At 38.0% G+C, this 27,551-nt stretch overlaps 1 protein-coding gene across 1 annotated transcript in view; it reads left to right on the forward strand.

Annotated features, from left to right (window-relative positions):
* Nucleotides 1–27,551, forward strand: part of CCN4 (cellular communication network factor 4) — a 244,315-nt gene that overhangs the window by 178,790 nt on the left and 37,974 nt on the right. Inside the window, exons 3-4 of the mRNA XM_069621659.1 lie at nucleotides 5,573–5,830; nucleotides 10,192–10,385. Of these exons, the coding sequence (XP_069477760.1) occupies nucleotides 5,573–5,830; nucleotides 10,192–10,385 (452 nt within the window). The remainder of the gene's footprint in view (nucleotides 1–5,572; nucleotides 5,831–10,191; nucleotides 10,386–27,551) is intronic.

Raw genomic sequence — 27,551 nt, forward strand, 5'->3', positions numbered from 1 at the left:
ACAAGCCAAAACTGTTGGCTTTGCCATTGTTGGTTTTTAAGAGGAATACAGTGAAGGACACGCATACTGCTTGTAAATCGAGTGGCTGAAGACAGACCTGCTTTAGACATTTATGTTACAACAGAAGGGCATTTACTACTCCACCTAAGTCACCAACTCTCAGAAGATTGAAAAAACACGGTCAGACACTTCGAGTCCAAAGTTTGATGGTAAGGATTGATTAAAGCGAGCTCAAAGAGTTCCCAGGACGCAGTGTTTCGGGCAGGAATTGGGTGGGAATGGTCATGGGATTCAATGGGTGTGCAAATAACAACATCTGCAATTGTTTTTGTCCCGTTTCATATGCCAAATCTCCCTATGTGTACTCTATTGAAAGAGTTTCGTCTTAGAGGTGGTGTGACAGCGCCACCTAAAGTCCAAACTAAAAAAAGGGGTTTATGCATAACCATTTGTCAGAAGCTACCCTGACACATGTTTGAAAGGCGGGCACATTCCCAATTTGCAATCACCCTTGTGACAGTACTCAGACCATGCAAAGCCATGTGCAGGGCTTGCCTTTGGAATGGTTTGCAATGGTGCTCCAGATGCACTGACAGTATTTCCCAAAGCCATCCCCTTCATTTTGGAAGAGATCAATGGCCCTCTGTGGTGTGTGTGTGATCTATAACAGCATCTCTTCTGGGGAGGGTACACCACCGGGTGGGATGGTGTGCCAATATGCTGCCATCCCACGGCGGTGAAGATTTAACATGCCTCCGGGGAAGAAGCAGAAGTGCAAGGTTAAGTCCCTCTTTTGCATAAGGGTGACTCACATACGAATAAGGAAGTGTGCCTGTCTGCGGCTAACATAGAAACAGTCTTGGTAACGGCTCTGGTCTTATCTGTAAATAGTGTTCATGAGAGCAAAGGATGGGAGGAAGAACCGATTATGGATGATCTCCTTGGACCACAAACTTTTCTTTCGTAGTCAATAGGCTGTCTGTGTCTTTTATTCAATGCAGCCCCCCGTGTAATGCAGTGTGATCTTTAATGGTAGGAAGGTTTATAGCACCATTGTGGATTTCTGTCTGGTTGCGCCATGCAGAATGTTGAATGTGCCTTATTGTAATAAAATCATGAAAATTCATATTCATGCAAAATATCCACTCTGCCCCCAAACAGCCAGGTGCACAGGAGCAAGTGGTAGGGTCCAGATTGGTGAGGGTGGTGGGAAAGAGTGGCAGACAAAAGAGGGTGAGTCAGAATCGCCATTAAAAGTAAAGCCAATGGGGGATTCTGCAGGTCGGGATTCTGCTGGTTGGGATTTTGTAGATTGGGATTCTACAGATGGACTTCTGCAGATCGGGATTCTGAAGATCAGGATTCTGCAGGTCAGGACTCTGCAGGTCAGGATTCTGCAGGTTCGGGATACCGCAGGTCAGGACTCCGCAGTTCGGGACTCCGCAGGTCGGGACTCTGCAGGTCGGGATTCTGAAGATCAGGAGTTTACAGATCAGGATTCTGCAGGTCAGGATTCTGCAGATAGGGATTCTGCAGGTCGGGATACTGCAGGTCGGGATTCCGTAGGTCAGAATTCCGCAGGTCGGGACTCCGCAGGTCGGGACTCCGCAGGTCGGGACTCTTGTGGGATGTTTTAACCCACTCATTCAATCCCTACAACAGGACTGTGCATTACTGTCAGCGGAAACATCATAATGGCCGCCGGAAAGCATGCTGCTGGCCAGAAATCACCAGAAAGTGCGCAGTGAAAACCTGACAGATAGGCCACCATGCACTTTTGCCTCTGTCAGTATTAAAACAGGAGACCATTGCCAGACCCCATCCTTTGGCTGCACACAGAGCAAAATCAGTGCAACGGTATACAGAGATGTTCAAAAATCTGTTTTATTTGGTGGCAAAATTGCTAAAATCATGGCTCACAAAACCACCAAAAGGATACAACTTCTTGTTAGGTATTTTACATTACTCTACTGCAAGAATCCACATCAGTACAATGTCAGCAAGAATCATATGTTATTAGGACAAAATCCCATGTTAAAGACATTTGATTTAAAGACAGCTGTCAAAAATGGGTGCAGTACTGGTGCTCGCCACTGACAGGTGCTGGCGATTTCTAAATCCTGACAGGAGAGCTGTCTTGCAGAAGCTAAATATGCCAAAGCAGAGAAGTCTATCAAAATGCCATATAGAGTGCCAGACATTGATTTAATGGTGAAAAAGACTTGATTAAAGATATGTTGCTTATTTTCAGTTTATAATGTTATATTTCTTTTCACAAGGAACTAAGTTGCAATTGATTAGAAGGCAGTCTGATTTAATTAAAAGTTCAAGAGGCCTTCTGTCCCTGGGAAGCCTTCACACCTGGTTTTACCACCAACAGCACAGGATATCGCATTGACATGTAAATTAGGAGAGGAGGAGATTTTCTCTGCAGCCCGGAGGAAGGAACAATGGGGGCTTTGGGATGAATAGAATATGCTGATTTGAGGTGTAACTGTCAACACTGCTCTGGGACAAGCAAGACATGTGACCATCTGACTCATCAAGCTTCTAGGGGCGGACCAGACTGGGTTGTGGATTCAATATTGCACCAAATATATGTTTAAGGATAATGCTTCAAAAATATTGTATAAAGCTGACAGAAATGTACAACTTTGGGATTCTTAATATGACAAATGCCCTCACAGTTTGAGACTAAGCTGAAATCCGTATGATGTTCTGACACCAAACCCCGGGATTTATTAATATTGTAGACACAGTGTTTATGCTAGAAAAATGAAAACTTACAGTAACATGCCCAGAGAGGGTGTGTACCTCTGTGTAAGATTTGGTGCAAAACCAATATTGCAAAACCTACCAAAATCGCAAATAAGTTGTCATTTCTGAACCCAAGCTCTTAGAAAGATCAGGGTTGAATAGAGACCTGTCTTAATTAATATGTGATATGTACATGTATTCTCAACAAGTAAACTTGTGTGCCTTGGAAACATGTTTGATTATGAAAAATTGATTTTCTATGAGAAACCAAAGGGGAGTGTTCTTTCCTTAAGCCATAAATATGACACCTGAGGACTCATTCTGACTTACTACTTCATTCTCCAGTCAGGTCACAGGGAATCCTCTAACCTATCAAATCCTTAGTGGGTTGGGCATAGAAAGTCAGCCTCCACATCCCCTTTGGAAACACATAAAAAGGGACTGCTGAGACATAGAAAGGGACACTCATTTTTTCACTACTCATCGATTCCTGCACAGCACTCTGCCCAACCAGAGCCAGACAATATCCAGACAACATCCAGACAAAGACTCCAGATTCCTGAGACTCCAGATTCCAGATAGATCCAGAACCAAGCTCTAGAACATTGGAGAAGCAGAGGCATAATCCCAAAAGCTGAATTCTCTTCAGCAGGCCTCAAAATCTTTTGCAACCTGATTCTCAACAGCCGGGCTGTGCGGTTTGCTTCTGGCTAGAACCCTGTGCCAGAACCAGATCCAGACCCAGTGAGAGCAGTGCTGTATCCAGACCTGCCAGACCCAGACCAGAGGCCGTGCTGTGAGAAGTCCAAACCTGACCAGATCAGGGACGAGGCCCATTTCCATTCCATTCCAAAACTAGGAGTGATTATTTAGTCTAGAATTGTGCATAGTCATCTCTTAGTCTAAAGTAATCTCATCCCATCCATTTTAATCTATCCAGAACTGCATTCAGAATTTTGTGTCCATCCTGTGATTTCAAACCTATAAAAGCATCATCTGTCATTCTAAAATCTTGACTTTATTTCTGAAAATCTACCTTCATAAAAACGTCTTTATCTTTTGATCCGCACGAAGCGAAATTTAACTGTCATTTTAAAGCTAAGATCCTAAGCTTTCCAACAAACCCAAAACGACATTCCAATTCCTTATAGTTTTTCCGTAATCGCGATTTACGCATGCAGAAAAAGTGCTGCAAATTGCAACTTAGCTCAATTTCATTTCCTCTCAAAATAGCTGCTGTGGCTTTCCACTGCTGAAATTCGTTTTCAATTTGATAATCACTCATGAATCATTACTAGTGTCGATTTGAACTAATCCAAAGTAGCTATCACTTATCCTGAATATCCTTTAGTGAATTAAAAGCATTTTAGCATATTTTCCCATCCCTTGCAATCACCTTCAAAAGTATTTTTGCCTGTTTAAAATCATATCGGTTTTCTCTAAGCTTGCTGGGGAACTGGAATTGAACTGCATTATTAATTGTATTCTTGATACCTGTGTGTCCTCATTTCCATCTCTTCCTATTGCATAAGGGGGGAGTGAGGTATCACAGGGGAAAAAGTGACCATATTATCTTGTGATTGAAACCATATCAAGTTTATTTCTGTGCTGCATTCTTTCATATCTTGCATTTCCTTGAAACCATACAAAGTATTCTCTGCTACCTTATCCTTTATATACCAACTCCTCATTGATTAAAGAGAGTGTGCTATTGCAATATTACCCATTGTTGACCACTATTATATTCATATGTGTGCTATCAGATATTATTTTGTTCATAAAAGTGTGATATAGATATATTGTTTAATTTTTCCAATAAACCTTTTAATTTGCAAAACAAACCTATTTCTTGACTCAGTGGGATCAGGGGGATTCAAAGAAAGGGGCGTTATATAAGGGTTCATCATCCAGATTCAAAGAATTTGACATAAAAACATATTAATAAGGGCTTCCATTGGGCATCACAGACTAGGCATTGACTTAGTTGGATTGCTGGATTGGAGTCACTTACACTCTGCAGGTCGGGATTCCGCAGGTCGGGACTCCGCAGGTCAGGATTCTGCAGGTCGGGACTCCGCAGGTCGGGACTCTGCAGGTCGGGATTCTGCAGATCGGGATTCTGCAGATCGGGATTCTGAAGATCTGGATGAAGAAGCATGAGTCCACCATGAAATCTCACAGTCAGTGAGCCACAGACTCTCTCCTTATGGGTCCTGCCTTCAGAAGAAGGCAGTGTGGGAAACATTGGGATGGGCCTCTCATTAACCCCAAATTGTATATGGGAGTTGGAGTGGCTGGGAGAGTGGCCTGGGATAGATAACGCAAATGAGGGACAGCCATCATACATCAGGTGAAGAATGGTGCTTAACCAAAAAGAAGCACATCACTTGTCCTTTTTTCACTGGCCTCAATTTGTACCAGTTACATCCTGTCATAAATGTGCAGAGCTGAACCCATCCAATCTCCCCTCAGTGACGTTGTCTCGGTCTCAGACACTCCAAACAAAGGAGACATTTTAAAGATTAATATATATTGTTACTGGTTTTAAAACTGTAGGAACTATCAGATAACCAACATTCCAGGACAGAGAACAATGTCATTGGTCAATAAATCTATAGAATTAGTTGATGGAAAGATTGAAACTAAGCCCTATGTAAGTTACTACTACTAACCCCAAATTGTGTAATGTTTTTTCTTTATGTTGTCTGGAACCATGTGTATATTCCACCTATCACAATGCAATGCTCTTCTTTTTTGTGCTTATTTTCCTTTATTAGAAATGATGATTTAAAGGATATGATTTTGTTGTTCACAGACTTTTCTGGTGTTGGCTGTCTTCTGAATGGCGTTCGGTATGCAAACGGCCAGACGTTCCAACCCAGTTGCAAGTACAACTGCACATGCCTAGATGGGGATATAGGCTGCGTCCCATTGTGCACTAACTCCCGACCACCGCTTGTCTGGTGCCAGAATCCAAAGCAAATCAAAATGGCAGGCCAGTGCTGCGAACAGTGGATATGTGATGATCCACGGAGGATCCGGAAGACGTTGCCGCGTCACGTTGCCTCTTCCGGTATGTCGCTTACACATCTGGCAAATCATACTTTTCTTTACCTCTTTGCTATTTGTGTAGAACCTGGCTTTTTCCATAACCACGACTATTTCCTGAAACTCACTGCAATTATAGAAACATGAGTTCAATGAAAGTAGGCGCTCCGACACATAATGCTGACCCTGAGAATGATGACCCTCTGATCGAACAAATCATTTCCTACTCTGGTTCACCCTGAGTACCTCTTCCACGAATCATGAGAACAATCACGGCCAGCTCATCCTGAACCAGAAAGTAACTAGGACCAGTGAGCTACAAAAAATACACCATCCACTCCAGACACTCACCTCTCCTACCACCATGCTCACTTTCCACTTTATACCAACAAACAATAGAGTGCAGCTATATCCCTCGATCAATTTCAACCTAGCTGCACACATACAAACAATTCTCTGTGAACACCTCAACAACCTGCTAGAATGCAGCTGTACCCCATGAAATAAATCGGCCTAGCTGTACACAAACTTCCTACACAGGCCTACAGGCCTACTGCCGCCAGAATGCACTATCAGAGACCAACCACCTGACTGCATACATTCCACTGATATCTCACTACCACCACACCTAATGTTAGGATGCTGCCTTCATCACACAAATCACACTGGCTGTGCACATATTGAGTGCACCCAAGCACTGTATTCTACCCTACTCTCTCGACTGACCTGGACTGCGGTCCCCAAGGGCATTCAACCTACAAGCGCTTTGAGGTCATACCAATGATATATAGAGCGCTATATAAATGTTACATAACAACAATAGCAATAGAATCATGAATTAATTTTGCACTTCATTCCTGGCAGCTATAATTCAATTTTCTGTGGGCTTCCAGCTTCAATCCATCTGCATGTTTGATGATGGCGAAACAAATACTTGAAGCAGTGTCCTTCCTCAAGGTCGGTAAGGGACCAAGGAAATAGGACAGGCTTTTAATCTTATTAGCCCACAAAAGTATTCAAATTGAACACAGAGACCCTTATGATATACCCGAGTCCCAGGGGTTCATTACAATTCAAACTAATTAAAAAAACAAGTATTTCTGCTGTTCACTAGTAGTGAAAAACCTGTATAAATTGAAGCATATATCAATTCAGAAACATACATCAATTGAATACATCAGTCCATATTGTTCCATATGACATTAACACGTCACTTCCTTTCTGTACCATATCAGGTATCATTCTCTTATCAGAGGCACTCAATGAATGTGCTCTAATTTTCTCCCAGAACGAATGTTCTTTTCTAATGTCTTCAATTTTAATTTGTCCCGAACAGTATTTCAGCCCAGTCTGACATGTCCATTCCTAAATGGCATTTTGGGGAATTTCTTCAAAAGTTATTAAGGCAACAACAAGAAGGTGGATGGAAACTGACTTTTGAAAATCGAATTAAAATAATGTGTTAAAATGTGGATTTTTTATCTGTTTATTTTTAGCCAAAAAAAATAAATAAATGACAAGCAATTCTCTGTCTTAGTTTTAATAAATAAACTCCCTGCAATTGCGGAGAAAAATGCAAAGCCATCTTTTGTGGGGTTTGTTTTATCATGCAGATAATGTACCTGATTCACAAAAGGTTTTTCAATGGGATTGTGCATTGTTAAACACTTTTGTAAATTGCGCCCAATTTCTCTTTTCATGCGCATTCCTGCAGTTTAAGAAAAAAACAAGGACATGTATGTTCATGTGCCTCACTATTTCTTTATAATCATGCATGGAAAAAGGTACCTTGTAACCAATCTTGATATAATATAAATAAATGTGGTTGCATGGTATGAAAAGTTATTGTTTTAACTCAATCACAATAAAATAAATAATAATGATAATGCATATAAACCTAACTGATAGAAGTGGATATTAGAGTACTGACCTGCCCATTTGTTTATTTATTTGTAATTCCTATATAGCGCTGCTTGCCCATGAGCCTCTAAGCCCACATTGCCCAGCTTCCCTTCTTCATACTCATGGCTTTGCATGCATGTACTTGATAGTAGGCTTTATTACGCTGATGGCTCAACAATGATTTCTTTAGTTGTTTCTATAATGTCTTACGCCAAGGATAAGTTATAAGATAAGTGAGCTGGTACAATAAATTATATGACGGGAATAAATAACAGCATACAAGAAAGAGAATAGCACACGAACATAAGAATACTGACACAGACAGAATTGGATTAAGCAGTCCATGACAACAAAAACATTGAAACAATGGAAAACGATGTCCGTGGTCTGTGGAACACTGGCCACCCATGCACACTCAAGTTTTTGTAAAAAACAAACACTATATCTATAGATGATAGTCCAAGTTAGAAAGAAGTTTTTTCGAAAGTGGAGTATCCACCTATTTTGTATAAGAAGAGACAGAACAATCTCCTAGATGTCAAATATAAGGTTTATACTTAAAATAATGCAATTCATATTGTTCAGTGCAAATATCAGAAGTTCAAAGTGTTCTCAAGCATAAAACATCAACAATCTTCAAATTAATATCAATTAATGTAAACTATAAAAAATGTGTCAGAGCTCAACGTGTTTCGGGATCTGATATCCCTTCTTCAGGAGCAAGATTTCGTATCATTTGCTTAATATGTACACTCTGTGCAGTGGGAAAAGACAATAAGAATAGCATCTATAAGCTAGTGTCTTTTTTTTTTACATAGTCTCCCTAGTTCACATTAACCTAGTTTGTGTCATCCTACCTCTCGTGAGTGCCAACCGAAGGTCCCTATATGGATCCCTAGAGATGGACTCCTTTTGATTCCTCTATGAGTGTGATGTGGCGTCACCATATCTTGAGTTGCCCTGAAAGATTCATAGGTTTCATATCGGTAAATATGGCTGAATTTAATGGTACGTAATTAGCTAACAAAACATTCCTCTAAACTCTGGTGCCACCCACCGACGGTCCATCCAGCTCTGTTCCAGCACCTAGTGCCTACTAACTTCAAATATTAACCATTCCCTGCTACTAGAAATAGTATGAAATTAATACATTATATTTTGTAAGGACTGGTCTGCCCTATATCCATCTACTGTATTCCTGTATACCCCACTAATGTACAGCACAGCATTCCTTCCCCCCAAAGATATGCATGTGCATTATATAAAACCTCCCGCTATCACAGGAGGGTCCAGTAAAAATATTTGATAAAGAAAAGCAATAGTTTGATTTATGTTACATAGTTGTTGAAATGATTTTCAGAATTTGTGAATATTGGGAAGGGTTGAATTGAGCTGATTGGAGTGTGCCCGGGAGACTCCTCTGATAGGGCGATGTGTCGTATATTACGCACCAGAAGAGTAGAAATACCCAACGTACAATAATAAATACAGTAATAAACAGTTTCGATTTTGGTTTAAGGGATGGAATTCCATCTAGCAGTTCACATCACTGTCATACCATGCTGAGAAAAATGCAGGGAAGGGTTTCAAATGGCCCGTGTGTGCATTGTACTTCAAAGACATGCGAACAGGGCAAACATACATCATGGAGGATAGCTTTTACACAGCAGGCAAAGAGCGACCCCAGCTGGTAGGACTGGCCATGAAGACAATCAATGCATCAATAAACAAGACTCGCAGGTCACAGTCAAAAGTCGGCATTGGGCCACAGATGTGACAACAGCTTTCCAACACAGGACTACAATACTATCCACTCACAAATAACAATACCATTGTGTTCATGCACACACATATTGTACTGCATAATTAACGCATGGAATGTAACTGGAGAACTATGACTCGCTATGCCTACAATGTCGCAAAGTACGAGAACTTCAATTAAGGATATTTACATGTGCGGTGACATAACACAAATTGATGGGGGCTCCCCTGCATGCCCTATTTAGGCACCCTTCCCCCAAACTCCTTGGAGAAGCATATTCTGAGCCACAGTCTCTCGGGCTGGCATGGGCCACCACTCATGCCTGATGATTATGCTGGTCATGCTGCCGCAGCGGCGCATGTGCCACCACTCATGCCTGATGATTATGATGGTCATGCTCCCGCAGCGGCGCATGGACCACCACTCATGCCTGATGATTATGATGGTCATGCTGCCGCAGTAGCGTTACTTGGACGGCACTAGGCAAAAAGATGTAAGGTTTTCAATCAAATACACCTAACATAGATAAAAGGGCGGTGACGCCTGGCCATGAATCTTCCAGTAGCCATTTTGTGGGGCAAGCAACATTATTATGCACATTATGACAGTAGTGGTGCTTTTGGTGCCAGAAAGTGTGGTGACATATTTTGGGCTAAATTAATTTACAGTGTTGGGAGATACAGACAGCTGCTTAAAACTGACTTAATACATGTTTCCTATAGCCTACGTAGAAGACAATGAAGCATGGCACAAGAACTGCATTATTCAAACAACTTCCTGGAGCCCTTGCTCTAAAACCTGTGGGATGGGCATATCAACAAGGATTTCGAATGACAACAGCCAGTGCAAGCTTGGAAGAGAACGCAGACTGTGCAACATGCGACCGTGTGAGGTGGACATCACAAAGCACATACGGGTGAGCTGTTAGGCCAGCATGCAACAAAGGATCTGCAGTGAATGGCGAGTCATTGGTTAGATATTACATTTCAGAGAATGATTACATTAGGATCTACTGATGAATCATGGGAGCCTTAATAGCCAATATCATTCTCTGCAATATTTGATGTCCTGCATGAAAAATATTTCTTAAAATTGTATTTAAAAGGAATGGGTCTTTTGCCTTGTACTTTCTATTTGATCAACATTCTGATGGCAGGAAGTCATCGAGGTAGCACATATTCACATTGGAAAGCTGTTGCAACGGCTCGAAAGATTCAAGGAAAAAACTTTACTTGCAGGGACGTTAAGATGAGAATGTAATGCAACACCCCCCCTGAAATTCAGCTAAAGCCACCTTAACTTCGTGCCTCCTGTTGTGCAGCCTATGACCACAATGATGACATCACAAAAATGTCATGAAAAGACATATTAACACTAATCAAAAACGACACTAAAAACATAAATGTAATTTCCATACTTCTTATAAAATCTGTGTGTGTCCTTTGTTTGGTGTCCTAGACACATGAACAGTTCATTATGACATATCATACACATATTTATTTTAAACTTAAAACTACACATTATCACCTAAAAGTCTGTTACCACTGATAATGCTGCACACTGTGGAACACCTATTTTTCATATCAAAATTATTCTAAATTATAAAAATATCTACATTGCAACTTCATAACTTCTTTTATAATTTGGAGTGCGTCCTTTTTCTTGCCACCTGCACACCTTAGAAGCTAATCACAATTATTTTAAACCTACCCTTCTAAATTAAAGAATATGCACAGTTTAATGACTGAATAGATTGTCTGACTTTTCTAAAAGCTCCACACTGCACATAAAACATATTTATACAATTAACAAAGTTACCTTTTCAGTCAGTTGTTTTGATTTTGGATTTCAATTGCACTATTCTTTTTGTATCTACAATCTATTGTTTACTTGTTTCATATGTAAACAGTCATCAACTTCTACAGTCCCTCACACCCAAAATAATGTACATGGAACCATTTATGTAACCTCACACTTATATGGAACACTTTTACATATTAAAATATGCAGTGTTTTACACATTGAACCAGAAGTAGAAGATTGCAGAATGCCATGTACTCTTCTAAATTACATAATCTTCACAATACTACCTGTACATGTATTTTGCACGTTTTTTAAACAAAACATCCCAGTGGCAAACCATGTCCTACTTTACATAAACCACTTAGCCTATTTTTCTATTTCAAATTTTTATTCTGCATGTTTGTATTCACAAAGAATATTACACACATATTTTAAAACTTTGCTTCTAACAACATTAAGTAAGCATTTGTTAACCCTTTTGGCAATCTAGCTTTGTGTGTTGTCTATAGAGTCATTACAAACAAGCCAATTTACTTCTGTACGCACCCATGTCATGAGATGTCCAGATTCAATGGATGCTCCTCATGAAAAACAATTGCACATGTTTTAAAAGTTTTCTTACTAACAGAAACGTGACTATTTACGAAATTCATTATTGATGTGTTAATTCTCCTACCATCTACATTGTATCTTTAAACATAATCAATACATACTTATTAAAAACTAGATTTTGCAGTGTTGATTGTAAATTACAACCACATTCACTACATTGCATGTCATGGAATGCTTTAGTTACAAGATCAGAACATTTTAAACTTTTCTGATTAGGCACATGCAGATACACACATCTTCACAAAGATCTGGAATAGAATACCCTTTCTTACATTTTGGACCCATATGCTTACACTCGTAACTCATTCCAACATATTTATCTACATTAACAGTTTCCACTAATATCTCAAAGACATTCATTAAAAAATGTTGACTATCCTCCTGTGTATTTTGAGAAAATTGTTCATTTCCACTTGCAACAGCTACTACACTTCGGACTGATATTGCTGAATGTAAACTGTTTGGATGTTCATCTGCAGACATTTTAAGTAACAAAAGTTTAACACATAGCTGCTTTTCTGCTGTTGAAGCTATTTTATGCATCAATGGAGTCATTTGAAACAACATACACAAAGCTGCATTACAATGGCATTCAACTCCTGTTCCATTACTAAAGCTGCAATGGAAGTATCTTACAGTTGAACGACTCTCCAACTCCATTGAATTCTGTTATATTTTAGTCTTATAACAACTGATTTCATTTGATTGTGCATTCATTGACTCCTTACGTTTCATGGATGATTGCTTCACAGGTCCCGCTATAAGGTTCAGGTAAGGAGCATACAGTACACACAACTTATTATATTCTTCAATGCAAGAAATGTCAGCTGTCACTTTGCTTTCATCAAAGTTTATTAAAACAAAACCTTCTACTTTTGACCAATGACAAAGCTACGTTCCTTCTTTTAACACTGTATGACCAATGTCAATAAGTGCTGCTTCTAAAGTCAACCCTTGTGATTTATGAATAGTTATTGCATAAGCAGAGCACAATGGAAAAAGTGTGAAATGCAATTACTCATCTCATCGCCCCACTGACTAGACCAATTTCTACATTCAAATTCCTCTTCAACATTACTAGTGCATTAACGCACAGTTTTAAAATTCCTTCCAGCCCTGCAGTTTTAGAAATGGATTTCTCCAGTTGACCTAATCAAGCTTTTACTCACTTATCCAACTTTAAAAGCATAACATGACCATCTAAAACATCACATGATTTTATCTCTACAATATTTTGCTTCTCTGACAGTGGCATCATAGAGCTAAACTTGTTACACTCTTCAAGTGTGCACATCAAGTCAACACAAACATTTTTCTTTCCTTAAGAGTTAACATGACATCAGGCGGACTGCAATCTACATGAAACATATTAGAAGTCAGTCTTCCCTTTAAGACTGCTTTAACATTTTCCTCAAGAACACCTATTAGAATTTTAAGTATTTCTGCATAGTCTAATTCTCCAGATTGCCTCATATTAAAGGTAAGTTCCTGGAATTTGAAACAATTCCAAAAGTTGCAATGACCAATACGCCCTATACTTTTTTGAGCGATCTTAGATTGCAGCAATCGAAAAACTGGTTTACTTTTAACAGGAGTTAATTGTAACAAGTCTCCAAAAACAAGTACATGTTTACCTCCAAACAAAATGTAGTCAGTCTTCCAAACCGCTTGCATTCACAAATGAATAAAAGCTAGCATCAAATTAGACACCATACTTACTTAATCCACAATCAAGATATTTCATTTTTGAAGAACCTTTCCTACTTCTTGTGCTGCACTTGATACAAGTTTCCTAATATTCTAATTTGTTGTCATGCTCCACTGGTAACATTGACAGGTGAAGTAAAGCAACACTTTGTACATTAAATGCTGCTAAACCTGTTGAAACAGTTACAATACATAACAAAGAGGAATCTGTTACATTTTGGATTATAGCTCTTAGTGTGTTCATTAAAAATGATTTACCTGTTCCTGTTTGTCCACTAACATACAACAAAAGAGGTTTGTATTGCACACAAGATCATTCACACTTGTCATGCAGTAAACCATGTAAGAACCTATCTTTAATTTTACTATAAAGTTCTTTTTGCTCTATATTAAGTTTACTAACAATTTCACCACAATTCATATCTGCAACTTTTCTTTGTTCCATTGCAATTTCTACTTTCTCCATAGCAAGCTCAACATAAGTTTGAATAATTGGCTGGCCAAGAACATTTTGACTTCCTGCTGCAGATTCTTGACTGCCCTCAGGAGTCTCTTGCCAATTCAGCTGCCAAAAGGTCTTCTTGACATAGTTATTTCTCCAGTAAGCCCAAATACTGCTCAAATTCTGGATATGTAATTAAGCATTTTTTTAGCAATTTTTATTTTTTCAAAATGTTCAAGACTTCCAGGTGAATCACGCTCTGCATGCCATGGGAAGAAAAATGCAAAATACAAAAATAAAATAATTACATTTTCTCAGCACTTTGGCAAGACAGTTTTATGTGGTTAATGAGACTTGCCCTTTATGTCTCACTAGACAACCACTGCATACATGTACTTTAAACCGTCCTCTGTCAATGTTTGCTTCAATATTTTGATTTTAGTAGCGTTGTGCTACTTTATATGCACAAAGATCCTCCAACAATTCAGATTGATTTGGATAATATGTTTCAATCAAGTTGGTTTTCAAAATCTCTGTACGGTCAGGTGCTGATTCAGCTAACTGCTCAATTTCAGTCAAAGGCTTCAATATCCGATTTCTAGTACTAGCTGGTCCAAAACTGCAGCTTCATAGCTACCACACTCTCTATGTGAAAGCATCTTCAAACCAAAGCTTATAAATTTCTGATTGAGACTTTTTTTCGGACGAAAGATTTGCCCATACTTCAGCTGTATTGCTCTTTTCTGCTTTTGTCATGTATGCTGTAAAATAACGACCAACAGCTGTTGAATTATCAGCAATAAACTGTTCATTCATATTTGCATTCCATAGCTGAGCAATGACAGCATTGTAATCATTAATACATTGGCATTCCTTATTTCTTTTTAAATGATAGGTATTTCTCTGAGACTTACCAGTAACATGGTGTCGAACAGATGACATTAAACTATTCACTGAAGCAACTAGTGTCAAAAGCCTTGGAAAGCCAAATCTGCACCGAGTGTAGTACTTGTCATTATGTTTGTATTTTCATTGACAGTACTTTCCACATGAATGCTTTTAAAACCTTCCCACCTTGTTCCGTAGATCAGCATTCACATGCTTAGCTGGAATAGAACAAGTAACATGTTTTTCAACAAACTCCATTACACAGCCATCACTTTCCTAACCAAACTGAGGAGCATCTTTAATCCTACAACAACATATGTATATGTGGTGCCCCATGTGCCTGGTACTCTTTCCTCCAAAAGAAATGTTCTACAGGGCCTATTGGACCATTTTTTTAATTACATATAAAGTGTAACATGGCTAAAAATCTGTGATAAAAAAATGTGATACACTAACATGGTCCATAGAACACAATTCTCCAGGTGTCATGTGTTCTATGTTGTCTTTCTCTGTTTTGCTTTCCTAAATCCATTCTACAAGATCATCCCAACAATACTCAGCGCAACTTAAAGTCACAAACCAGGTCTGAGATCCCAAGTTTCTGATCATGCATCTAACCTCGGAGTGTCTCCTATACCAATATTCTTTAGATCCTCTCATTGTAGCAAGAATATTTGTAAGTTTATCCTCTAAAACTTAATTGCATTCTTTTACCTGTTACAGCATCTCGCATGCAGAAATATTTTTAAATCTAGTTGCAGTCTGAAGTGTATGAGCAACAGCATTATATAATGTTGAAAATTCACTTTCATACAATAAGTGAAAAAATATTGAACATTGGGGCAGAATCGTGAATCTTCTGAATACATTTGTGTACAACGATATTCTGAAGCAGAGATCCGCACCTTCTGATCATCCAATCTCCCTCCAGTACCAGTTGGAAAAAGCATAGGGGAAACAACAGGCTTCTAATGTCTTTTCCCAGATACTAATTTGTGCAAATTTCATTGGTTTCATCTGATACAATTCTAAACTGTCACCCATGACTTCATGTGAGAGCAGAGGGTGAGTAGTGTAATGTTCATACACACTATTCCTTTCTGCACCAGACAGACGCTGAAACTGACCTTCTCTGCTCTTGTTTGTTGACTCAACATCAAGCATGGACAAGTCTGCTACAGTCAGACTGCCTTTGTATAAATCATTTTGCTCCAATAGAAACACCAAGGTGTTTTTTAATTTTCAAATATCAATAAGCTGTTGCCAAATCCTCTTATCTTTAGTGGCAACACTATTTACTACAACAAAGAATCTGCAATGTCACGCTTCACTCCTAGAGCATTAACATGTTCTTCCAAATTCAGGGGTAATTAAACAACTTTGCCTCTCACACCTTGCACTATTGACTTCTTAGGCAGATTTGACTTATTTGTTTGCAGTCTAACAATAACTTGAAAAGGATGAACAGTTTGCAATGTTCAATGTCAAATCAAACCTGTTCAATTTTTGAAGCACAATAGGGATATCAGGCACTACTATATCATTTAAAACACTTCTTGGCAGAAATACGTGTTTGATTATAAAATCCCAAAACAAAGGTGGGGAACCCCTACATAGGCATCTGGGGTGAAATCAATATATACTAAACAGGTGTGATGCCCTATGTCCTTAAAACTCAATAAATGTATTTCAGAAACTGCATGCTGAGGAGCAGACACTGTGTTCTTGTTAAAAATATATCATTTTATTCTATTGCAATTTCATAAAACCTGTAAATACATCATTTCTAAACATACCAATAGTGAAAAAAACAGTTCATTTCCAACAATTATATATTTTTGGGAATAAAGTCTTTTGTGCAAAAAGCATTTTTGTGTAAACATCTCTCCTATATACTAACACACCATACAACCATTAATTTTCTCAACCAAATCCAATTTAGTGAAGACATTCTAAATCACATTTACAGTAGTCAGATTCCAACTTTGTAAGTCCACCATTATATATCAACTACAAGTATCCAAGATTGTTCTAACAATATTTTTCTCATCATTGGATTTCCTTTTGTATAGTTTTGACTTGACATCAATTGGCCAGTACTTTCATAACCATTGGTCAACGTCTTCTTCTTCAGGATTAGTAGACTTTTTACTCAGTAGCTTATTCAAAGGCTTTATCAATGCTACAATACATACAGCAATAACAACTCCATGTTTAAACACTTATAAATTCTTAAAAATGTGGACAACAACATCATTACAAAGCACAATCTCCTTATTCATCAATATGCAACAATTATTTCATAAGCGGGGAGCAAACTCAAACTCAATTTTATATAAACTCAACCCTGATAAAGTAGGGGTCCACCGACCTCCCTATGCGGAAGAGTAAACACATTACCACTTTAGAGATGGGCCAATCAATCCCCAACTGTCTCTGAACCAGGAAACCTCCCTGTTGCAAACTCTTAACATAGCTCCATTGCCCACCGAGGGCGAGAGATTACTTGCCCCCCATTAGTAAGCAATGGAAAGAGTTTTATTATTTATATATAGTGAAGAAAGGCAATCACACGTGTACCTTCAAAATCATTTTTTTCAAAATTCCTTTTCTTTCTTAGCAAGAAAATAGTTCCAGTGGCTTCCCACTGCGTCTTTTCAGCTTCTCGCTAACTTCAGTTAACACTTGGAGTTTTTTCCCTTCTGTGTAATGTTTTCAGCTAATTTCAATTCCTATGAACATCAAAAGAAATGATGAATAGAGCTGATCAAGCCAGTACCTGGGATTTTGCTAAAAGACAGTTTGTTTCCCATATGTAGTGAAAAAACGTAGTCCTTTTTTATTGTTTTATTGTTTAATATGCCATTAGCTGTAAAGGCTATTTGGTGTTATAAAGAGACTGCTTTTACCTACAGTCACCTAAAGGGCTTAGCACACGTCATTTCGGGCTGTAAAACTCATGGGATTTCTTCCATCAGTTATAAGCTAAAAAAAGCCAGAAAATAAATTTAGTAATTTAGACTTCTAATTAATCTCAGGGTTTAGACCCAACAGTAGCAGTCCTCAGCTAATTTACCTTACTGTAGCTTCAGAGTTATAGCTCTTCATATGCCCAAAACGTCGCATCACTTAGGAAGGGCAACAGCCACACGTTCCAACCCGTAGTAACACGTAAATCACTGCATAATGGAATAAAATGCAGTGAGCTGAATGCTCGCCTTACTTCCTTCTTGCTTAATAAGTGCAGTCGCACCTGGGTCAACGAATCCCGCGGCATCGCTTTCAAACATGAAAGAGATAAAAAAAGAGGACTGGAGAATTACTTGACCCAATTCGACTCGAGAGTAGAGTGCTAGAAATAGAGAAAGGACTATTACTCAATAAGTGTAGCCGCACCCGGGTCAACGAATCCCACGGCATCACTTTCAAACATGAAAGAGATAACAAGACGACTGGAGAATTACTCGGCCCAATTCTACTCGGAAGTAGAGTCCTAGGAATAGAGAAAGGACTGTTTCTTAATAAGAAAGCTCTGCCCAATTAGAGCCAGGAATAAAGTCCTTAAGATCTAAATGGGACTAAAAAGACTAATCGGCCCGAATAGAGCCAAAAACAGAGTCCTAAAACTAAAAAGGGACTGTTTCTCAATAGAAAAACCTTGGCCCTGTAAGAGCCTGAAATGGAGTCTTAGAGATGAAAAAGTAGCTAATCCTCAGTCAAAAACTCCAAGAGAAATAGGAGACTAGAGAAATATTAAACTAAGGAGGGACTAGAAAATGTTATGGCCCTAAAAATAGGTGACAGACTTCTTTCTCTTTCGGTCTAAGAATAGACAAAGGGAGAGGGCTGTTTCCTCAAGTCAGTGAGCCAGAAACAGACTAAACAGGACACCACAGAGTTGCCTAAAGTGGTGTACTAATGTAAAAAAACTGGGTAATGTCTCCAAAGGGGAAAACACCTCTTTTCATAACTAGACATAATGAGGATACATAGCATAAACAACTAGAAGAATGGAAAAGCAGACCAATGTATATGGTATACTCTTGCTTAAAGGAAGCTTCCTTTTCAAGTTCCTGATATTTCCTAACAGTTCTAAATGTATGTGTTAATACTGAGTATACTGATCATGATGAATACATGAGTTCCATGCTTCCTGTGAGTTAAGGCCATCAGTATAACTCTTGGTATGATAAATCCACCATTGTTCCCTTTGTGAGAGCCTTTTGGCAGCGTTTGCAAAATCTGTGCCCCTTACTTTCTCTATGGTTATGATTGAATTCCAGAAAATGAGCCACAAGGTGTGCATTAGGATGTTTATTCCTAATTTTGGATCTATGCTCCGTGATTCTTAATTTCACTGGGCGCAATGTCTTTCCAATGTATGTTTTTTCACAGGGGCATACAATAGCATAGATCACGTTGCTGCTTTTACACGTGGTATGGTCCCTCAGTGCCCATTTCCTCTTATTGATATTAACATTCTAGCAGGCTGTAGTGAAGATGCAGTTACAACATCGTCCACAGGGATAATGGCCTAAGACTGCTGGCATGCCCCAGAGGGTAGTGATCGATAGTTGTTTATCTTGTATAGTATTCCTATCTGCCTTGCCGACCCAGTTTTTTTTATATGTTTTCCTTTTTTAAAGGCAAACATAGGTTTAGCCAATGCAGGTAGATTTAATTGAAGCAAATGCCAATGTTTGGCTATGATCTTCTTTATTTTGTTTTGGTGTGTATTAAATGTTAATGCACATACAAGTTGATCATTTGGTGGTCTATGTTCACCATCTTTTTTGGACAATAATATCTCCCGATGTTGGTACCTAGCTCTTTTTTTAGAATTTCAAAGCAGTTTAGCTGGATATCCTCTATCTTTTACTCTGTCTTCAATAATGTTGGATTGTTTTGCAAAATCTACTAACTGGGAACAGTTTTGGCGAGCTCTAAGAAACTGACCATATGGAATATTTGATTTAAGCGCCTGCGAATGGACACTTTCATGATGGAGAATGGTGTTCCTGTCTGACTCTTTCCTATATAAATTAACCAGAAATACACTGTTGACTTCTTTAATTAATAAATCCAAAAATGGAATTTCCTTGTTGTTTGACTGTATAGTAAATTTCAGATTAGGATTCAACTCATTTATCCACTCAAAAAAGCAAGGTGATCACCTTCTTTTCTGTCCCATATTATTACTATGCCGTCAATGTATCTTTTGTAAAATTTCAACACTTTTTTTAAAGGAATTATGATCTGCCAGAATATTACATTCTTCAAATGCCCACATGTATAGTGTTGCATAATTTGGGGCAAAAGCCGCCCCCATTGCAGTACCTTTGATCTGCATAAAGTGCGAGTTCTTAAAGCAGAAGACATTTTTTGTCAATGCAATCTCAAGTAACTCAACTAAGAAGTTGCTGGGTACTGTATCTGTATCTACCCTTTTATGTAGGCATTTTTTGATCACTCTTAGTGAGTCTAGTTGCGGAATATTACAATACAGAGATTCAACATCTAGAGTAATTAACAGGTCACTGTCAGGATCAAAGGAAAACAATAATACAACAATAATCACATCAGTAGAGTCTGGTAAATAGGTAGGTGTGAGTTTGGCCAAGGGTTTCATAAAGAAGTCCAAATATTGACCAATAGGTTCTAGAATACACCCGCAAAGGGATACAATGGGCCTCCCTGGGGGATTGTTGGTACTTTTATGTATTTTAGGCAAAATATATATCAAAGGGGTCCTGGTCTTATTGGGAGTCAAAAACAGAAATTATTTTTCAGAATGCCCTTTTCTAACGCTATATTGCATAATTTTCATATTTCCTTCAGGATAGACTCATTAGGGTCACCTTGTAATTTAACGTATACATCTGTGCTATTTAGCTGCCTCATCATTTCTTCGTCTTATTTTTGGGCGTCCCAGACAACTATCCCTCCTCCCTTGTCAGCTTTTTTTTATTACCACAGATGTATCATTTCTTAAAGACTGCAAGCATTTCCAGTCTGTTTTGGAGAAATTAAAACTGTGTTCTGATGTGTTTTCCCCATTTTTGCTCTCAGAAATTGCCCCAAAGGCTCGTAATACAGTTTTTTCAAAGGTCTCTGTCTCCTTTGAGATCATTTGCATATTAGGGGTAAATGAGGAAGTAGGTTTAAAAGGGGTATTTGCCCCAGTCGATTGACTATTCATTTCATTTACTCCAAAAAAATCTTTTAATTGAATTTTAGGTAGAAAAGCTTGCAGTTCTGTTTCTGTCTCCATCTGATTTGGAGTCTTCATAGGGATGAAGGTGAAACCCTGATTATAAAATCCAAAACAGTGTCCACATAAAGTGCCTCAATTGTGTCAAATCGTTCTTCTACAAAAAAAATGCAGATAAACTCCTTTCCAAACATCTTCCACAGTGTGTTTGAGTTTGTTCTCAACATACAACAGTTGGACTAGTGACTTACAAAAAGTGTGTCAACAAGATACACAAACAATGTCAGGTCTTTCAGTAGAAGACAACTCAATCATTGCAATACTTCTTTAATGCTGTTGAAAAATCTGATCCTTTGAAAGCATAGCATCATCATTTCCACTTCTTGTAAGTGTTTCATCGATGTACACATTCTCTTTTAAATGCATTATATTTATCATTTGCATTGTAGAATCTAAACCTTCTACAGTTCCATTCATAAGTATTTGATTTAAAACTGCAAGAGACATACTTGGTGTTTTGCACTCATACAGTTTAACTAGAAGGTATATCATTTTAGTATGATGTGCAGCTACCACTCGTATGTGATGAAACGGATTCATACACCTGGTTTTATCAAGACAAGCTAGAGAGTGACCCAAAAGTCCAGTTTTTTTCACGAACTTAACAGTCATCTATTTTTTGCTTTGTAGCGTCTTGATTTGCCTTTGAAAATTATCATTTATGTGCAATACTTGGAAACATCTCTTTAAAGCTTAACTAGAAAACGTATCAATATTGCACAAAATATTGCAGCAATCCTCACAATCCTTCTTTTGTTTAATTTTTGACTGCCCTACAGTTTCCATTTCCGTATTATTACACTTTTTGATTTCTTCCTTTTTAGAAATCACACCATTTCATACTTCATAGCTACGCCCACTCTCATAAATGGCTAATGGAACATTCTTTCCTTGAATGCAAATCTCATAAAAAAATCTTTCAGTATGAGAAGTCATTCCACATTCCACCAAAGATGTCACAAAAGTTGTAACATGTACTGTTTGTATATTTGTATAAAATGGTGTAGTCAACTTAAGCAATTTCTTTAGTTTAATACGAAAATGAACAATGTTCCTTTCATATCAAAATCTTTCTTAATGATTACTTCTACTTTTCTCTTTTGCAAAAAAAGTTTTACCACATTTGTTTTACACGTTTCCAGAGATTGGTAAAAGCGCAGGAGTGATGCATTCTCCTCGATATAACCTTATTCCTCTGTTTCAAATTGATAGCACATTTGCTACCCTTTTTCCTAAAAATCTTTCTTTTTTAGTAGCTGCTAACACATTTGAATTCTTTTCTTTTTTTTTACTTTCAATAAAATCATGATCAGTTCCAGCAAAACTTTGTGTTGGCATATCTCTTATTTCAACATCAACATTTCTAAAACTATCCTCAACACTAGAAATTGTTGTATTATCTACAGGATTTGTACTACTAAAAATGATACTGTTTAACTCTACTTGCCTGCAGACAACTCTTTCTTGTAGCTCGTTGTTTTCTTGATGGCATCTTACAAAAAAGCTGTATAAAAAAAGAAATTGAAATTATTAATTTCACAGATTGAGTTTCTTTATATTTTCAATATAAAATATAAGTTTCAAGCTCAGGCTAACAGGTGGAGATGGAATTTAATGGCCCGCCAACCCAGGATTGGTAAGGCCAATCGAAATAAGAAACTCACTCAAAGCTGCAGAACAGAAAAGCCTGTGTCTGCCCACCAGCGCAAGTATAATAGTTATTCGCACCATGAGAATATTCCTGCATGCAGATAATTTTCTTTTTTCTATTATATAATATACCATATATAACATACCACCATGACTTTTCAGATGACAGCAAACATAAACAAGCTGTTCCAAATTGGCCAGAATAATTAAAAAGGAATCTTTAAAATTAAATGACTACTACTCTACAAAACATATCAAATGTCCACCCTCCCTCCACTACCCATCCCCACTATCACTACAGTTTCAATGGCTAAGTCCTCTAGTAGCACCATAAAACTCCTCACAAACCTCTACTTAACAGCTAAACGACAACTCCAAGTACACAGCATTAAGTATATTAGTGTTCACATAACTAAACCCTACCACACCCTTGCTTCTCTCAGCACCCATTTAATTACTCCTCCTTAGCAATCCTCAATAAGTACATGCACAATTAACTACATTTCCTGATTCCATTCATTTCACCATGATAACAAAATAGCCTAATGCACTATCCTGCCTTTCCCCTACAAACTAATAATGATAATCAACAAAACAATATCAGGATAGATATCTTCCCTTCACAGTCCATCTCCACTGTACTAAAGTTTCAATGGTCCTATGGCCTAACCAGCCCCAGAAAACATTCTTTAACCTCATCAATACTACTGTTTCCCCAATCCACTATGCAACCCCATTAATGTGACATTGTATACACTACAGTACCCATTTCTTACATACCATAATATTTTGACATCCACACGACATCCAGATAAAAGGGTGTGATATGTCAAGATCCAGTACATGTCATAACAGAGAAAACAGGATTTCAAAAAAGGATATAGATAACCTGACACAACAGATGCTGGAACATAAGCTATTTTCTCTACCTGCAATGCCACATTTTGCCCATTAAACCACCAAAATAACCGCCACCACTAAGGATGTGGGCATGACTGCCTCGTTCGTGCCCTGAAAGGAAACAGAGGTGCAACTGGCCATTAAGCTTGCCAACTTCTAATATATCTGCACTTGAAACCATACATTTGTCAATGATAAACATAAATGAAAAGTGAGCTAATCTTATACACCACACTCCCCATGTCTTACATAACAATACTTAACAAAGCAGACACATAATACAAACAATATATACATTAACCATTCATGACAAAGGTATCAAAAGAATAAAAGTTGCAAAATAATGCACTAGCACTCAGCTCCAGTTTTCAACCTAGCAACACTCTGCTTAAAGACTGTAGGTCAACTCAAGGATTTCACCTACACATTAATCACTACTACTATTACTCAACAAAACATATCAACATGTATGTCCTCCCTTTACTGCCCACCCCCACGGAACTAAACTTCAATGGTCATGTCACCTAAGCAAACCAAAGAAACCATGTTAGCAAACCTCATCCATACTACTGTTTCACATAATCCACTATGCACCCACATTCATTTTACATCTCTCTATGTCAGTGCAATGCATAACAACATATTGAATTACATAGCATGGAACCCAAATAGATTCCTGTACATCCAAAGCACACCATTTGCAAACAAATTGGAAAAATGGCAAATATGATTGATTGTTCATTATTCTTTACTACCAACAATTACATGACAGTGAAAATCGTGCAGTATAAAACAATTTTCAGATGCTATGAAACCCTACCCACCTTGCCACTGTAACTTCACCTTCTTCACTTTGTAATTTCACACTTCCACAATTCTAACAGTAGAAAATCACCAATATAGGGTCACATAAAAACAGCTTAATATCCAAAGCACACACACAGCCACAGTAGTTGTAAAGAGTAGTTATACTGTATGGTTCAAACTAGGATTTCTTATGCACCCACATTCATATCACATCTACCAATGTCATTGAGAAACAACCTTTATTTGCAAATATATTTTCTGGCAAACATAAGCATAGCATACCATGTCATAGTGTTTCATCACTCTCCTCAGAGCACCGAGTTAAAATAAAGTAAACCCTACTTTACAAACAATACTTATACACTTGACCAAATGAGACACCTAAACTTACTTCAGTTATCTTACAAATAAAATAATTCAAACTGTACATAAAGTAAATAAAACCACACTATCACTCACCTTCAGCTGCTCCAAATAATGAATAGTTCTTCACCATAGCCAAACTCAGAACATGTGCACACTCTGAGTTCTAAAAATCATACTCTGAAAAGTTCACACAAATGTCACTTTCATAGCTTGCACAATTCAATAGCACAGAAAGAGGACTGTAGAAAGTAAACAAGTAAAATGACAAACACATTTCTATCACAAGCTATATCAATCAATAAACACCAGCACAATCCTTCAAAGATTGCTTCGTACAGTATTTATACTCTTCATTAAATAAAAACATTTATTTTCTTCCTAATTTTTCCCAATAACATACCTGTGGCTATAACCCCGGTTACACAATGAAAACCCACCTCGTGTTGTCGTGGCTACATGAAAAATGTTCTAATGTGCTCAAAAACACATATCAGAAACATTTCAAAATCAGTTCATATTAGCCTTCAGGTGACAACATCCAATAGAAACACATGTACATGAGCTAAAACATCCATAATATGATCACTGGACCAAAATACAACCGGCTGTAGTTGCGGGTTTAGCAACGTGATAGCGATACTCGTGGCTGCACCCGCCAAAAATACACAGTGTGCCATTTGCCTGTCCTTACCCATGCCTATTCTGTGGTTGATACCCACGGCTATCAAAGACTGCAACATGCAATTGGTGCGTTCATACCCGTGGCTAGGGTGTGACAGTTACAGCCTCGGCTGCACCCGCCAAAAATACACAATGTGCCATTTTCCAGCTCGTACCAATTGCTATCAGTGACTGCAACATGCAATTTGGGCGTTCATACCCACGGCTAGGGCATGACAGTTATAACCCCAGCTGCACCCGCCAAAAATACATGCCGTGCCATTTCCCCAGTCGTACCTGTACCTGTGGCTGTGACCTGTCCCATGGTTGGTACCTGTGGCCGCAATATGCCTGACAGGGCACAACACTTTCATTGGCTGATACGGTAGCCCCAGCTAATTTAAAAAAGGACAACAAATGCATTTTCCTTTTCCAATATACTTAAAACGTTCTCTGGGTGGCTCTTAAAATACCCTTTGGTTTCTTCTACCAACAGATCACCAAAATGTCAATCAGAGAAATACTCTTCACCTCTATGATGATTCAAAACATTTTGAAGAACTTTTCTGTACTCTTATTTAGATGATTAATATTCTTTTTCCAAAGTGAAAAAACCTGTGCTTCCTATCAAAAATATTTCTCCACAATTGCAGCATATACCTCTCATTTCAAACACTCCATCTAATATAATATCATAAAACCAAAAAAACCTTGTGAGCCAATGCTTTGAGAATTCATCACCTATGTCAGCAACATCACTATTAACCCCATTCTCAAAAGAAATTCCACAATCTTCTGAACAAAGACATTCCTCTCCTTCTGGAATTGGCTCCATGTTTCAAATATCAAATACAACAATAAATATACCCCAAACACAGCACTGTTTCCTAGGGGTGCACCTCACCCATCTATAATTGTATTGGCATAAATAACATCACTCAAAAAACAGTCTCTCAAAGGCTCTATACAATTTAACAGCATCTGAGGTACTTGGAATCCTATTGGCAGCCAACACACAAAAAATAAACAACCAATCACAAAGCAAACAGAAACATTCCACCTTCTCTCCTCATTAATCTAAATTCTAACTCTGAACTGACAAGAAGTATTTTTCTGTACCACTAGAACAATGGAACTATACATGGAATGGCTGGAGGAGAATTAACCTACAGAAGAAGAGATTAGAAAAGAAATCACGCAAAATAATGCTCCAGAATAAGATACACCACAATCAGGATTTTGTAAGTATATTCTATAGATTCATGTAAAATTGGACTAGCAATCACATTTAAATGAACAAATAGCAGTCATCAAACAAATACAATTGATCTACCTATTGTCAAACAATGAAATGTGTATGCAACCAACCCACATATTTTGAAAGTGTATTATATCTTCAATTGTTTAAAAATATTTCAAATAGATGAAGAAGGGATTCAAGTGCCTAGAAGATTCACAAAGGAAGCACCACAAGTACCCACCAATCTGATTACAGATTCCTTGATAGAATTAATAGAAATAATGATGAATATACAAAAAGACATGCAAGCAATGAAATAGGACTATGAACATTTAAAACTAATCATGGAGAGTATAAATGCAGAAAATGTGGCAACAGAACAAGAGATATCATGTATTATAACTAAAACTGAAAGAAAACCCACAACCAAATCCCCTCCCAAATAAACTTGTTTTCAACAAACTGTGTTTGAATATTTAATTACTCCTTTCAAGTATGTACACCCATATGCATTATTATTGATAAAAACATATTTTAAATGTTACACTAACAATTTGCAAACACTGCAAACAATGCATATTTACATTTTTTACATCTTTAGCCACGGCTACCAAAATATTCAATCACACTGCGTTATCGATATCGCGTTGGGACACTTCCCAGTCGTTGCTGCGGTTACCCCTGTCTCCACCTGCCGATGGCTCATTGAGCTGAATTCTAGCCGTGGCTATACATT

Source organism: Ambystoma mexicanum, chromosome 5q, assembly GCF_040938575.1.
Source record: "Ambystoma mexicanum isolate Mex_15411 chromosome 5q, UKY_AmexF1_1, whole genome shotgun sequence".
NCBI classification, from domain to species: Eukaryota; Metazoa; Chordata; class Amphibia; order Caudata; family Ambystomatidae; genus Ambystoma; species Ambystoma mexicanum.